Source organism: Chenopodium album, chromosome 19, assembly GCF_948465745.1.
Source record: "Chenopodium album chromosome 19, dcCheAlbu1.1, whole genome shotgun sequence".
Classification (NCBI taxonomy): domain Eukaryota; kingdom Viridiplantae; phylum Streptophyta; class Magnoliopsida; order Caryophyllales; family Amaranthaceae; genus Chenopodium; species Chenopodium album.
Window position 1 is genome coordinate 9,972,678 of NC_137852.1, and position 15,991 is coordinate 9,988,668.

A 15,991-nucleotide genomic window follows, 5' to 3' on the forward strand; every position below is an offset into this window, starting at 1 on the left:
GGTATCGGCGGGGCCCACGTGTTCGAGTGCTCGGGACCGTCCATGGGCTTATGATCATGGTTACTAGGATCCATGGTTTGTTTTTGGGGTGTAAATTTGTGAGAGTAGATGCGAATGTAGTGAGTGGATTTTAATGCATGCACAAATATGGAAGTATGTAAGTAGTTGAGAATGATGAATAGAGAAAAATTGGAGGAAGTAAGATATTTGTAGGGAATGGCGGGAGATGGTAGTTAATTCTGTTGAAATGTATGCGTCTCTTCGTAAATAAACCGCCAATTTACAAACTAAATAAACTACCCTCGTTCTTACATGCGAAGAAATAAAGGGTACCGGATAGATTTCATAAAAAATATTAAATCTAATTGAAATATGTGATACGTTTTTCCAAATGAAGACGATATCAGTAAATACTACCTCCGATTTTTTCTTTTTTATTTGCAATTTTAGGGTATTATTTGAGAGATATAAAATATTTTAAAGTTGCAATTAAAAAAATCGAAGGTAGTAGTTACATTTTAATGTTTTATTAGATTTGTACTTAATTTCATTTGAGTGAATTTTAATTTGTCAAAAATTAATAATAACAATAATAAAAATAAATAACTATGATTCTTAATGTTTAGAATCAAAAGAGCAATATGATCATGGATATTTTTAATATAGTTGAAGTAGTTGATGCTTAAGTCATATATGTAGAGTATTTAATTCACTTGATGCAAAATCTAACTTAAGTTCATATTTCTAGTCAACTTTATCCGAACACTATCTTAATCTCATATATATTGTAGCATACTAAATACTTTTAATTTATAAAATAGTGTATGGCTCGAGCGATGCACCGAGTTGCTAGTTTATAATTAACGTTTGATTATTTTTGCTTAATGTATTGATAATTATCTTCAAAGTGTAATATTTTGAATAAAGATTTGTATTAGGAGAATCATATTCAATATTTGTAACAAAATTTAATATAAGTTGTTAAGTTATCCTATGATATGTAACAAATAGTACAATTAAGGAAAAATCATCTTATCCAAGTTAATTATAATTTTGTTGGATAAATTCACACAATATATGGTTAGCTAAGGTGGTAAGACTTGTATTGTAATACTTATTGGTCTCAAGTTATGTGTCAAAAGTCAACTACTATATCGAAATTAATTGTTCGAATTCATCTAAGCTTATTCTATTTACTAGACCTATATGCAATGCATACTTTAAATTTCGAAATTATTTGCTCGAATTCATCAAAACTTATTCTATTTACTAGATCTATGTGCACGCAATACATACTTTAAATTTCTAACTTTTATATATCTACCCTTCTAAGAATGTGAGAGTATCATTAACGGTAATTTAAGTAATTTTATTTTTAAGGCAAGCTAAACAAAAACAGATTAAAAGTAATTTTTTTTATTGTTTTTTTTTTTTTTTTTGAGGCAATTAACCATTCCAATTTTTCAATTTTATAAGGAGGGTATCCAATTTCCAGTGTCTAAGTTCGGTATCACCAAACAAAAATTACCAAATGAAATGAAATGAAATTAGCAGGAAGAACAATATTCAACACTACGCCTTTCAATTCCTACTCAATTTTTCTCTCCAAATTTCAATCAATCAATACTCCTCTTCATTCCTCTTTTTCATCCTTCTTCAACACAGCAATCGCCGGCAATCTGCCGCCATTAAAGCACAGAAATTCAAGCTTTTCAACAACAATGTCTTCCTCTTTCAAGCCTGAACAAGCTAGGGTTCCTCCTGCTCTTCAATTGCCCACCCCTCCAATCACCAAGGTCATACCTTTTTCTATTTTTAGAAATTTTGGGGCATTTTTTCGATTGATTGTTGTTAATTTGAAGTGGGTATTTTGTTTTGGTATCTGGGGTTTACTAATTCCTGTGAAATTTTTGGTGGGCAGTATAAAATAGGGCTTTGTCAGCTTTCTGTAACAGCAGATAAAGAGAGGAATATTGCTCATGCTAAGAAGGCTATTGAGGATGCTGCTCAAAAGGGTGCCAAGCTTGTTGTGTTGCCTGTAAGTTTGCTAATCGTTGCATTTGCCGGTTTTCGTCGGTTTCAATAGTTAATTTGCTTGATCAATTCCATATCTTGGTCTATATTAATCCTTATTCTTGTTGTATTATGGTTTATTTGAATTATAAATTGGGTTTGAGGACGCAATTATTGCTTTATTTGGTTTTGTTTATATAGTGTTATGCTGTTTGTCCAGCCAGTATAGTGTTGAAATTTAAGTAAAAAATAAAATAAAATAAAATAAAAACAAGTACGGTGTTGAAATTGCTAATAGATTCATTGGATAGTTTTCCCGGTTGAATTGGGCTACAATTGGGAAATTATCAATTTCGAGTATTTGAACTGAAATCAGGGAGTAAGTGGAGGTATATATGATCATAAGATGTATTGCTTATGGCGACGTTGAAACCCGGTTATCTAGGGAGGTTTTTTTAATCATGATGGTGAGAGTGGAATTTCAGGCAATAGGATCGTAGGATGTGTACGTTGTGGGTGTCCTGAGATAAATTCCTTTTGGAGTTGGATTGTCAGGTTAATTAATTACTTCGTATATGCTATCAAATTCTAAATCCTTATGGCTGTGCTGTAACCTTTTTCTTTAGGATTTTCAGTTTAAGGTGTACAGATTATCGTTTTGGAAATGCTTAGATAGCAGTACGTTGAGGAAATTCTGAAATTTGGGTGAAGTTGAGATTTTGGGTTCAATTTGGCCAATGAATTAATTTTTTCTTTAGAGGATTTATCTGCTACTTGTTTAAGTGGATATCTCTGCTGTAATTTACTGACCTAGGAGACAGTTGTGGCATCAAATTTAATTGATTTTTTCATAAATAAAGATATCACTCATTGTCTTGTTGTCCTACTGAAGCTAGTGGTCACTTTCTTGTATGAAATTGTATATGATGGTAGGGAGTAGGACGTTTGTGATTTGCATAGTTCTATATACTTCGTATTTAATTAGGTAAAATATACTCAATGTTGTGCCTCAAAGGTCATAAAGAAAGATTTTAGAAATTAAAATAACACAAATAATGTAGGCAAATGAAAGTTATGAAAGAGGGAGAAGATATAGCAAGAATGCAAGATGATGGTAGACTTATGCATGATGGCTTTAGGAACAAAGAGTATATTCACACAAAAGGTGACCTGGAGGGTGAATGAGCTGACCTAGATTGGGGCAGACTTGAAAACAATAAAGGAATTCCTCATGCATGGTTTAGCATTCATTTGTTTTAGAAGATATAGTATCACAAATTCATGATGGAATGTTGAATGCTTTGATATAAACCCGTGTGTGTGTGTGTGTCAGGTGTGTGTGTGTGTGTGTGTGTGTTTGATGGGAAATGGCTATTAGACTTCATGATGATATTGATATTTGTATCAATTCAGGAGATTTGGAATAGTCCATATTCAAATGCTAGTTTCCCTGAATATGCTGAAGATATTGATGCTGGTAGCAATGCATCTCCTTCGACAGCAATGCTCTCTGAAGTTTCTCGGGCCTTGAAGGTCACAATAGTTGGGGGATCCATTCCAGAACGTGTTGGGGATCGTTTGTATAATACATGCTGCGTTTTTGATACTGATGGAAAGCTAATTGCTAAACATAGGAAGGTATGCCACGCCCATCCCTTGCTTCTGTTGTTTGAATGGACCGTATTTCTGAACATAATTTTTCTGATTACAGATACACCTATTTGATATTGATATTCCTGGAAAGATCACTTTCAAGGAATCACAAACTCTTACAGCAGGAGAGACTCCTACAGTTGTGGATACAGGTTTGATGTAAATCATGTCTACAAAGGATAATTTATTTACGTAGTAATTTTTTACTTTCTATTTTTGTGGGATATGCTAATATGGTGCTCAAAGTTCATTTAATGACGATAAGCTTAATTTTGTAATCTATGCCTCCCAGAATCTTGTGAAAGCAATAGAAAGAGAATAGGATCACTGCCTCACTGGTTAATTTGAAGTCCATTTGAAATACAATTTACATATAAAAACGAAATTTACACATTCCAGTGTATATGACAAGCATATACTTTGTTTGTAAAGGAGGCTATAGACATTTGACTCATCAAATATCTTGTGTTTTATTTCAAATCTGTAAGTATTTTATTGGCATTTTCATTATGGGAATCTGATTTTAGCAATAATCGAACTTATTAGATTCAATTCTGCTATTTTTACTCAAAGTGAGTTTGGCTGGATGTTTTCTATTAACAATGCTAGTATAATGGTCATATTTGTCATTGAAGTGTTTGCACGTTGCTGATTTCTGTTTTGCGGAAACTTTTTAAGTGATACATGATGTCTCATTTTTATTTTCCAGAGGTTGGACGTATTGGAATAGGCATCTGTTATGACATTCGCTTTCAGGAATTGGCAATTTTATATGCTGCAAGAGGTATTTAATTCGTCCACAGTTGTCTATTAGCTCCCATCTAGTCTATTTTCAGTGTTTATTTTCATCAACATTGACTTGTATCCCCTTATTTGATACCGTCTTCTAGTTCTCTTTGCAAACACTTTGTAGGATATTTTTCATGTACACCTTGCTTGTGATGTCTTTCTAAGTCTTTCTCTTGGTATCTTGATGGCTAGCTAGTACAGATACTGCTGAACTTACAAGAATTAAAGTTTGCTTTTTCCCCAATGCTGGATACTAACGCAGGAGTGTTTGTCTTATGAGGAGTATTTAAATTGATTTGGGCTTAGATATGTTGTGTTCTTAGTTGAAAAGTTGTGGTCACACTTCACTTTTTTTGCATAATAGGAGCTCATTTGCTGTGCTATCCTGGAGCGTTTAACATGACTACTGGACCGCTGCACTGGGAATTGCTTCAGAGGGCAAGGTAGTGTTCGTCAACTGTGATTCCCCAATTTGAATTATTCCTTTTTCCAATAAATGCATTGCAAATGCTTTATTTGTTTAGGCTGATGTTAATAAATGGCTTTCATGAAGTATCTCACTAACATTGTTTTCAAACTGTTAAGATTGTGGAATTACAGATGTGTAAACTGAGCTGCTATTTTTTTAGTTTCTGCCCTTGTTTGATTCCAGAACTTACAACTGCTTCGAAAGAAATACAAGCTATATTTTTCATGGAGTCTAAGGAGAATGTGTAAAAGATGTATAGTTTCTAACTTTTTGTCTCATTATTCTGTGTATACTTGTTAAATAATGATAACAGTTGTTAAATTGAATAGTTGGGTAGAAAACTTTCATGTTCCCAAGATTCTTTGATAGTTGCCTTTTGCTCTCAGAATTAAGTAGTTTGACAGCCTTGCTATGTCTTTATTCTCACAAAATTAAGTAGTTTGACAGCAAGTATGTGGCTCTGTTCTGAGTCATAACTCTCATAAGAACATGTTCTTTGTGATAATGGACTATAACAGATCTGCTATGTCTTTTTTCTCACAAAAAAAAAATAAATAAATAAATAAAAAAAATTAAAAAAAAAAAAGTTGGTTTATTAGGTACAAGATGGCTCATTAAAACATCCACTGTTACATGTTTAGCTTGTTATATGATATAGTCAAGGTACTTTTAGGTCTATAAGTTAGTTATGAAGAGAATCTGTTTGCCATTTGTTTTCTTAAATACTATAAATTCATCACATACAGACCCAAATATATAATACATACGGACCAATGCTACTTCTTGTTGACTAAACATTGTACATAGCTTTATAGAGTACGCTGGAGTGTTGTTTCTACATGTTATTCAGGCACTTTCATCTTGCTGTTTAGTTTAGCAATATTGTGATTTGTTGATATCAATCACTATAAAGCTCGTTTTTGCTTTGAATTTATTTGATCTAGTACATGATTCAAGCTTATATGTCAGACTGGAAGTATATTGCTTGAGTTTTATGATTGTTGTTTTTTAACTTCACTGATTGTTTTTCCAATGAATCCCTAAGATTGCATTGTCTCTTTTCTTTTTGCAGGGCTGTTGATAATCAGGTAACTTCAGTACCTAAAATTTTCAGCTTAAGCTGATGCATGAGCGTAACATGTGTATTCATATGCTGCATGACATCATAATGTGTATGGATTTTTTTTACTTCTCCCTTTTTCTATAGACAATCCTTGTCAACTCTGAAGTTTGACACTTAGACCTGATGGTAATGAATAGAACCTTTGTGAACATGCTGCCAAGAGGTGCTGTAGGAAAGGAATCTACAACTTCTTAAAGCCTTAAACATTATAGCGTACACTCTGTATTTAAAATAAAGTAATAATGGGAGGGCAGGAGGATATTTTTGAACAAAAAATATTTGTTGATACTGGATTTAGCGGTCTTTTCTTTCTGAAATGTTGCTCTGAAGGATGAGTTTCCTATCCCAGCCCAAAGAGAGAGGGAGGTGCGGGAGGTGCTATCATTCTTATGGCGTACATGTTATAGAATACTAAATGCATGAATTTTCTCAAGTGAAGTGTCAGTCAAGAACATACTGAACTTTGGGTCTAATTGGTGCTGTTTCCAGAGTTGCATAATACTAATGGAAGCTTCCAGTGCATGTTTTAATGCTAGCTTAGTAGAATTATTGGCGTCTTTCTGCTGGCTAACATGTGTTTTCTACTTGCAAATACCAGTTATATGTAGCTACTTGCTCTCCTGCACGTGATTCTGGTGCTGGTTATGTTGCTTGGGGTCACTCTACACTTGTTGGACCTGTGAGTTATTGCATCCTACTTGTTCTGTACTTTACCTTGATTATCTCAGCTTTGATGTTCTTGTATTTTTCTCTCTTATACTCTGGTGTACACAGAACTGCAGAAGCATTGTATTTAGGCAAGAAATTACCAAAAATCAAAAGACAAGAACAAAAAACCCAATGAAATGATGGGAATTCTCCACATAAAAAGAGCCTGGGGGGTGGAGGGTGGATTAGGCAATGTTAAGTAGTGTGTGATATAGCATAGGACTCACATAATACACCTTTGTATTGGGAGATCGATTGATCTCTGTAAAGCCATCCAAGAGTGTCAGCCTCAACCTTTCTCTATTTGGTGACTTAGCTAATCTTAAAAGACTTTTTGCTTATACATGGCCTTTGTTTAGAACTGCAACTCTTTCAGCAAATAAATAGGACATTATTTATCAAAAGGTAATGCATCTTTCTTCAAGAGCCGAGTTATGATATTGTTACTCTTTTCCCAAATCCCTGCATCATCTAAATCCTCACCATGGTTGTGATTGCTTCCTTTACATGCTGTTTCTTAAGAAACTGAGTGTACATCATACGCATTACATTTAGCCATAGGCATGAGAATTTCTTGGATGAATGGATCGCAGATTTCTTGGATGAATGCTTGCAGATTTATACCATTCTCTCTCAATGAATCCTGAGAGATCAGATCTTTCCTTAGATAGGCACCATGAGAACTGAGGTCTACTTAGCTTCTTCTGAAGTACCTTAGAAAGTGGTGGATTCTTGTAATGTTGTATGTTTTATTGCTTAACTGAAAAGTCATTTGCAGTTTGGAGAAATCTTGGCCACAACAGAACACGGTGAAGAGACCATAATAGCTGACATTGATTACGCATCAATTGAACTCCGAAGGTGAATATAAGTTGGCCATAGAACATTAAAGCATTAGCAGTTTTTAAATGTCAAATTGCTTCCTTTTTTTCATTTGTGATTTGTTTTCTCTGAATAATAGGACTAATCTTCCATTGGAGAAGCAACGCCGAGGGGATCTTTACCAGTTGGTGGATGTACAAAGATCGTGATCTTTATGGCATGCTGGGATATGAACATTAGATGACAAACAACTTTGAGAAGGTGAATACTGCATTCATTAGCAAACTTGGTGGATTTAAAAAGACTAGAATAAACTGTATTGCTTGTAAAGTTTCCACGTTGAGATGAGCTTAAGCGAAGTGGATAGCAGTGTTGAACAAATTTTCTTAGGCAAAATAAGAATAAAGTAATTGCATGAGAAAACTAGTTGAGTATGACTGGAGACTTTTGTATTTCACACAGGAGTAATGTGTACCTCTAGTCGAGGCCAAGATTATGAAGACGGAGTATTGACATTATGGTCGTGTCAGTCTGTTATAGATTGTACTAGCCAAACATTATGAAGACGGAGTATTGACATAATGATCATATGGGTAAGAGATTGTAAATTACTCTATACTAGTTGGAATTATATGAACTAGTACTTCAAATTGAATTTCTCCTAATTTGATAAATCCAAAATGTTTTTGGTTTGTAATGACAAATCAATGGACGACCCAAGTTTTGCAAAAATATTTAGGATTAAGAAAAAAAACATTTTTTAAAGGGAATTTCAATTAGCATTAAAAAAAAAACAGTTAGGCAAATTTCCAACCAATTAGAGTAAGGGCTGTATACAAGCCCATTAAGCCCATAAAATATTAGAAAAATAGGCCCATTGGGATAAGTGCCATTACTGCAACAAGCAGCAGAAATTGACTAATAAACATTGGTTAGCACGTGAATCTGAAATAAAATTAAAGTTTTCTTTAAAAAAATAAAAAAGAAACGCAACGCACGTGGGTGGGTGTAAGTGCAAAAATGGGCCAAAAAAAGACCCGACAAAAATCCAACATGAGAAGTGATTTTGTCAGAACCTCAGATAATGACATTATACGGATTCCTTTTTTTTTCCCTTTTTTTTTGGGTGAAAGAAGAAAAAGAATGAATTCAGCTATGATATCCTATGTTTATTTATTTTTATTTTTATTTTTATTTTTATTTTTATTTTTATTTTTATTTTTTTTTTTTATTTTTTTTTTTTAACTGTATCTGTAAATATGCATGTTTGTGTTTCTCCCAATGTAGTACGAATAAATTTTAGCTTTTGTTAGCTTTTGTTATGGAATGAATACATACATGTATGTGCCCATTTATTGCATCTTTTGAGTTACTTCATGGCCTTCCACCTTTGCTTTGGGATCGCTATATTTGTGTCTCCGTCCTTTTAATATGCGAGTGCACTTTGTGACCATGAACCGTGTAATATTGCCTTATGATCTCTTCGTTTTTAAATATTTGTAATAATTTGAGTGATACATTTGTCAATATTAATGTAATTTGTATGAAATTATGCATGGGTAATTAAACAATACACTTGCCAATGTAGAACTAGAAAACAATAAACCTTAGTATAGCTCGACTTAAGTCTTAAGCTATAACTCATGTGTACGATTCTTACATAACCGATGGTTAGTTGGGGCCTAAGATGACCATGGTCCTTGTGGACTTGTGGTGCTTCACCCTACGCTTATTGAAGTGCCCCTCATGGCCCTATATTTTTATAAGACCGTCCTTCCTTCTCAATCAAGTTTGGCTTCACCCCTGGTTTCTTATCAAGTTAAGCTCAAACAAACTAATACTCGACTCATTTAGGCCCGATTTGTTGACATCCCTAATTATGTTCTTAATAACAAAGAAAATTTATGGCCAATTAATTTTATAACCAAAGAGTGTGCCGATTTCAAGTTTTTGCAGGCCAATTAAAACATTATCATAAACCAAGCACCATGATCTTAGCTGGAGTGTGAAAGTGAGAAGCCGTCGTTATCGGAACATATTTGAGACATACCAAACTTTGGGAATACTTAAACCTAAGTATACATCATTAAAATAAAGCTACTTTCTCCAATAGAGTTTTAATTAGCCATTAATAAGCGCTAAACTCTCACATGCTACTTAGTTACTCTTCAATAAGCATGCAAGTTAAGCTATAAAATAAATAAATTAGCAAGCTCATTATTAGTTATGTGGTCAAAAAATTTATATTTATTAGTTCTTAGGGTTTAGCAATATATGCCTTATGAAATGATTGTGTTGTAGATGCAACATTTGTCAAAAGAAACTGCATTATATATATATATATATATATATATATATATATACTTTAAAAGAAAGTGCTTAGCTATGAATTATGACAATTAGCTTGGAGACTTGTTTAATGGTGAAGATTTTGTAGCTTGGGCTATAATATATGCAAGATTAACAAAGAGATTAATCATAATGTTAGCATAATCTAGCCTTGTTTAGATAAAATGATAACTAGCTAGTACTTCGCATGTCTTACGAGTAATCTAAATTAAAGATAGAGAAACAAGAGATCGAGTTGATTCATTCTTGTCACCAAGATCAAATTGTAGTCATCAGATCACTTACAAGTACATACTCTTGATAGCATCTAATAATAATAGCTACACATTATATATTATGATTCACATGTATATACTTTGATCATACTCATACATTGAATTTTTCCAAGGGGCTAGATACAATGTCATTTTCAGTTATTAGTTGGGAGTTTAGTTTATTGAGGTTTTTCGTCAAAAAAAAAAAAAAAAAAAAAAAAAAAGTTTATTAAGGATTGGCATAGCAATTTTGTTATTTTGTTAATGAAGTCCAAATGTTAGATAATCCTTATATCTTTGACCATGGGATTTTAACAGTGAGAAATAGTATAAAACTATTAATTAAGATAGGACATTGCTTGATTTGCTTGTATAAGTTGAACCTTAATTTGTCTTACATAGCTATGATGAACATTACATATCTGATTTTATACTACCGTATCACTAAAACTATAGTTTATCATGTGTGAAAGAAAGTACATAGCTAGGTAGTGCGAAAAAGTGCAATACATTCTCAATTATTTTTAACTTGTCTACAATAATTAATTTAGACATTGTTAAGATATACTTGTATGATAGTTCACTTTCTAAATCATACAAAATATTTTTTAAATGGCAAATACAAGTTTATCAGCCAAATAAACGAAACTTTGTTAATCTAGTGGCATTTCTATAAATATATTGAAAAAGCGTGGTTATTTGTTCAGTACTTTTGGTGAGGTGTCCCATCACTGTTTACAACTTGCTTTTACTGTTTGGTGAGGAAATTACACATGTACACCTCAAGTAGTACATGAAAAAACGCATGTACTCCTCAACTGTTACTTAAAAAGACGATTATACCCCCAGATAAACAAAATATTACTAGGCACAGCTCTGTAATGATGTGAAATGATAAAAACGTTACAAAATACTCGCTCTGCATATCTAAAAGAAATAAAATTATGAATGGCATTTAGTCAAATATGAATATACAATCAGAAAGAGGAAGCGTTTAACTTCCAGTTAAGGCCTGTTCTCTTCAGATTATTTTAAGTTTAGTTTGGTTCAGTTTTTAATTTCCTTCTCTCATAAAAAATTCAGTTTAGTCAGTTTAGTCAGTTCAGTTCATTTCAGTTCAACTCCAATAAGTTAAGTTAAGTTAAGTTAAGTTAAGTTCAGCTCAGCTCGGTTCAGTTCAATTCAGTTCAGTCATTTAGAACATGCCCTTAGTTTCGTGATATTTTTTTAAAGAAACTTCGAATATCATACTAGTTAATAACAAGGTAAACATTTTTACAAAATTTTCACTAATAACTTTTCATGATTAAAAAGGTAAAAATTATTGTCCCTGCTCTATTTCTGGGGCATACATAAATATATAAGTGATTGATTATTCCAAATTTCTTTGTTTCCGTTAGCATTGGCTTTTGAATGATGATATGTCAATTCTTCAATAGTATCTAGAGAGACATGGCTCCTGTGTCTCCTTTTTTGTTCTTCAAATAATGCTCAACACTTTATGATCCATATTGAATGATGCAAAGTTGGCTTAAATCACTTTCTCTTCTTTTCTTCAATATGTTAATTCTAATACCCCCTAGATTAATCACATTTTTAAAAGTTAGCAATTAGAGTAAAAGATTTGGCTTATATCTTTACCTAATTTCGGCAACATTATGGAATTTTGATATAGGCTCATATTTCTTCCCCTTATGCTTATTACTTGCTTCATACAAGTATTAGTTATTACATACTTATATTTATGTTCAAACCATATAATGAATGAATGAATAAGCACTTGTTCTGTTCACCTTAATTTCATTTATTTCATGATATATAATAAGTTTAAATTAGATAAGTTAAGCAAAAATAAGTTTATGATTAAGGTTGATCAATGTTATACAAGTTCAAATCACACCAAAATAAAATAAGTTAGTAAGGTAGTTTAAACAAGTTTAGATAAATTCAAATAAGGTAAGTGTAAATAAATGAAAATAAGTGAATTGAATACACCTTAAGTCCAAATTAATATCACTTGGTAGCAAAAGTGTACGTCTAAATTTGTATTTTATTGTATAACATTCTACACTCTCTCCCAATATATGTAGTGAAGCAATAGTAATTTTCGAAGTTAATAAAATGTGTATTAGTATCAAGTATTAACATTCAATCACATCAATATTAGGTACTTATACTAATCAAAATAATTCAAATTAATGAAAGTTTGACTTAAAATACATGTGTGTCTAAATAATGATAGAGAAGGAGCTGAGTTTGCATCGATCTAGCTAGTTGAAGGAGAATGTCCGTGAATAAGCTATATATATGTAGTTATCAACTATTCCGTACAAATGTTATCACTTAAAAAATATAATAGAAACTTGGAACAACAAATTCATCAAACTGTTACTACGTATATTCCTCTCCTTCACATCTACAATCATGTAATCGGCAAAATTGGTAAAATAAATGGCCTAGATTTAAATCTTAAAATAAAATCAAAGGTACACATTCAAATATAACATATGATAGCTAAAAATAAAAGATATTGCTATTTATCTATCCAATGTCCATTCATTGATTTGGTTGATGATTTTGATAAATTTTATTTGCGGTGTAGCCGGTATTTAACAACCTCTTTTAAAATTATCTAGAATTATATTGATTATGAAAACATTCCTACCTCCTAGTCTCCTACTATATGTGATCTATATTCTATATCTATCCAAGCTAGCTTAGGTAATTTTGAGAAGCCAAGTGTCATCTAAACGAGTAATTACATTAGTTCACTCATTATATATTTATAAAACTAAAAAGACAAATAGAAATAACTTATATTAATGAGGTGATATATTCCTCAAATACCTATAAGATCAATTTCCCTTTGTTTAATACTTTGTTAATTTATGGCATAGTGCTAATTGTATATTGTGTGTTAATGGTAGTTAGTAAAACATTGTCAATGCAAATGCCAGCTCAAATGATCTTCTTTTATCATATCATTTTAATTAAGTTTAATTAATACCAACTAACTATGAGCCTTCCTTGTCATTTTCTGTCTTTTCCATTAGAACAACCAATTATTTAAATTCCTCTCCCCTTAATTAAACAAACAAAAATTCTCTCTAGAACGTACACTACACATAATAATAATGCTTCACTAATACAAAGACATGCATGTACGTTGTTGTATATAATTATGAACCAACGTATTAAACCGTAGATAACGCTATTGCTACATGCTTGCCAACGCAGCAATATCAAAATTAAATTTGCTACTAAGAACCAATTAGTATGTACAAATAATTGTCGCATTATCTCAGTTCTTCGTTATTAACATGTGATTTTACTTAAAATATCCTTTGTTATGATTGAACTATTCCTCAATCCTTTTGAGCATTTTGTTCCATTTTCAAGTTTTATGATTTGTGACTTTGTGAGGAATCGTGTGTAGAAGATAGCTAGTTTAGTGAATTATATTAATACATTCATTTTTGTTAATATAATACATTCGAGGATTATTTGAATTGAATAATAGAGATTGACACATCAAATGAATTGACCATGAATTATTAATGTCAAATAATTATGGTTTTATAATTATTTTGATAAACCAATATAACTTCGAGTGAATATTTGATAAATTTCAATCAATATCTAATTCAATTTAAAGTATTACGAGTAACTTTATATAATACGGAGTATACAATATCTTTCAACATTTACAATAATTCATTCCCTCCTCGTGATGATAATTATTTAACAACTTTTACAACTATTTGTACATAAAATTTTCTTCTTTTACATATGGACAATACTTTTGGTCAAATTTCCTAAATTTTTCTGTCAAACATAATCAACGGCTTTTGCCTCCAATCAACAGGAGAGGTTGGGGAGCTCCCAAATTCCAAACTTGACCAAAGGTGGAGAAGCGTCTCATCTTACCACGTCACATCAATTTTTTTTTAATCATTTTTTATTTTTACAAAAAAAATTTAAAAAAATTTAAAAAATTACTATTTTTTTCCAAAAAAAAGAAAAACCCATTTATCAGTACTTCTATTTGCTACTTCCAAATTTGCAAGATTCTTTTTCTTCCCAACTTCTTCCCTCTAACTTTACAATGACAAACTGGCACTAACAAGAACTAAATTCCTCCCTCCTTAACATGCACGCGCATGCACTTCTTTTTTAAAGCATCACAATTTTTATTTTCATTCTCTCTCTTATAATTTTGTTCTTCTTCACTTAAACCATATTTCTAACCCACAAAAATCATAAACACCTTTTGTCTTCTTTTTTCTAAATTCCCTACTCTTTGTTTTTGTTTTTGTTTCTTTTAGCGACAATAGAAGAAATAAATTACATGAAACTACATACGTATTCCCAAAAGGAATAATGTATAATTGGGAGAAATCCAAGTCCAAATCCAAATCCAAGCCTAAGTATGGTCATGAATATGATGATCCCCATACCCCAACATTATCATCCTCTTTTTTAAACAAATTCAATAAACCCCCTAAAGCCCATCACTCAAAAATGTCGCAAATTCTTGTATCAGACGGTCTCAACCCAGAAGAAACTACGAGTACAAAAATTAGAGGATCACCAACAGCAAGACCACGAACTACAACATTTGAAGATGAGAAAATGTCGAGTCTTAGAAGGGCTTGTTTGGTGGAGAAATGGATGGAGAAGAAAGTAAATGACAAAGTCATTACTCGAGGGGTAGAGAAGAAATCAAGCTCTAGATCATCATCATCTACTACACTACTCGAAGAATTCGACTTACAAGATGCTTTGTTTTTCAGTAGTACGACGACTACTACTACATCTACTTCGTCTTCTCCATCAGAAACAGAGTATTCTGATTTTCAAGTTCCGAAGCATAAGCCTAGAGCTACTTGCTTTGCTCCTCCAAGGCCGAAACCAATCAAAACGACGCACTCAATCGAGTCCAAGTATCTTAAACAACTCGACGACAAACTCGATAATGAAGATTCAACAAGGTGTACGAGTACAGCAAGATCAAGAGCAGCTCATTTTTATTCAAATCTGAAGAATTTAAAGCAGCCGATTTCACCAGGGTTGAAACTAACCAATTTCATGAATTCATTATTCGCAAAAGAAGGTAAAAACTCTAGGAAAAAGAGTAACAACAACAACATCGTTACAACAAAACAGGATAACACAAAAGATGAAACTTGTTCGTACTCGTATTCTTATTCATCTTGCTCCTCGGCCTCATCTTTTTCGCGTTCGTGTATGACCAAGAACAAGAAGCTACAAGACGAGGGGGTTAAACGAACAGTAAGATTTTGTCCTGTAAGTGTGATTGTTGACGATGAATCACAACCTTGTGGGTATAAATCTTTGCGAGAAGAAAAGGGAGATCGTTTGTTAAACTCGAAATTTGGAAGATCTTTGTCAAAAAGTTATGAAGAATTAAGGAAATTTAATGGGTTGGAAAAAGAAAGTGATAAATTGCAACAACAAAAGAAACTTGAAGAAGTTGCTTTGGATTTATTAAGTGGTTATTGGGATAATAGATTGAGTAAATCCCATGATTTGTGTAGTAAAGAGAAGGTTAATGAGGGTAATTATGGAGTTAATCGCGGCGTAAATTATGATCAACATCATGATGATGAAGAAGATGATGATGGGTTTAGTTGTTCTAGTTCAGATTTATTTGAGTTAGATCATCTTTCATTAATTGGGAATGAACTCCCTGTTTATGAGACTACTCAATTTGATAACTAATTAAAATTATGTAGTTTCTTTTTTTTTTTTTTTTTTTTTTGGAATAATTATTTTAGTGAAAAAAAGAGA

The 15,991-nt window shown here is 32.1% G+C and overlaps 2 protein-coding genes across 3 annotated transcripts; both read left to right on the top strand.

Moving 5' to 3' along the window:
- The first annotated feature begins 1,500 nt into the window (after positions 1 to 1,500).
- LOC145595919 (omega-amidase, chloroplastic-like) lies at positions 1,501 to 8,141 on the top strand. 2 transcript variants are annotated; one of them, XR_014103037.1, is made up of 11 exons: positions 1,501 to 1,796; positions 1,922 to 2,038; positions 3,427 to 3,651; positions 3,725 to 3,818; positions 4,376 to 4,450; positions 4,820 to 4,898; positions 5,997 to 6,012; positions 6,646 to 6,726; positions 7,534 to 7,616; positions 7,717 to 7,838; positions 8,040 to 8,141. XR_014103037.1 is itself a non-coding variant. In XM_081652350.1 (10 exons), exons 1-10 carry the CDS (start codon positions 1,542 to 1,544, stop codon positions 7,784 to 7,786), a joined length of 1,095 nt encoding a protein of 364 aa, XP_081508476.1. In that variant the 5' UTR covers positions 1,501 to 1,541; the 3' UTR covers positions 7,787 to 8,141. The 2 variants fall into 2 exon arrangements, 1 of the variants encoding a protein (XP_081508476.1); XM_081652350.1 differs by having other exon boundaries at positions 7,717 to 8,141.
- Positions 8,142 to 14,422: 6,281 nt separating this feature from the next.
- Positions 14,423 to 15,991, top strand: LOC145595378 (protein BIG GRAIN 1-like B). The gene has a single exon (XM_081651777.1). The coding sequence runs from the start codon at positions 14,561 to 14,563 to the stop codon at positions 15,920 to 15,922; it is 1,362 nt and encodes a 453-aa protein (XP_081507903.1). The 5' UTR covers positions 14,423 to 14,560; the 3' UTR covers positions 15,923 to 15,991.

Excerpts from the sequence above, each read along its gene's own strand:
- LOC145595919 (XM_081652350.1), top strand. The coding sequence starts at position 1,542 with ATGAAATTAGCAGGAAGAACAATATTCAACACTACGCCTTTCAATTCC. Across the intron at positions 3,652-3,724 it reads TAATTGCTAAACATAGGAAG|ATACACCTATTTGATATTGA; the intron begins GTATGCCACGCC and ends TTCTGATTACAG. Across the intron at positions 4,451-4,819 it reads AATTTTATATGCTGCAAGAG|GAGCTCATTTGCTGTGCTAT; the intron begins GTATTTAATTCG and ends TTTGCATAATAG.
- LOC145595378 (XM_081651777.1), top strand. The coding sequence starts at position 14,561 with ATGTATAATTGGGAGAAATCCAAGTCCAAATCCAAATCCAAGCCTAAG.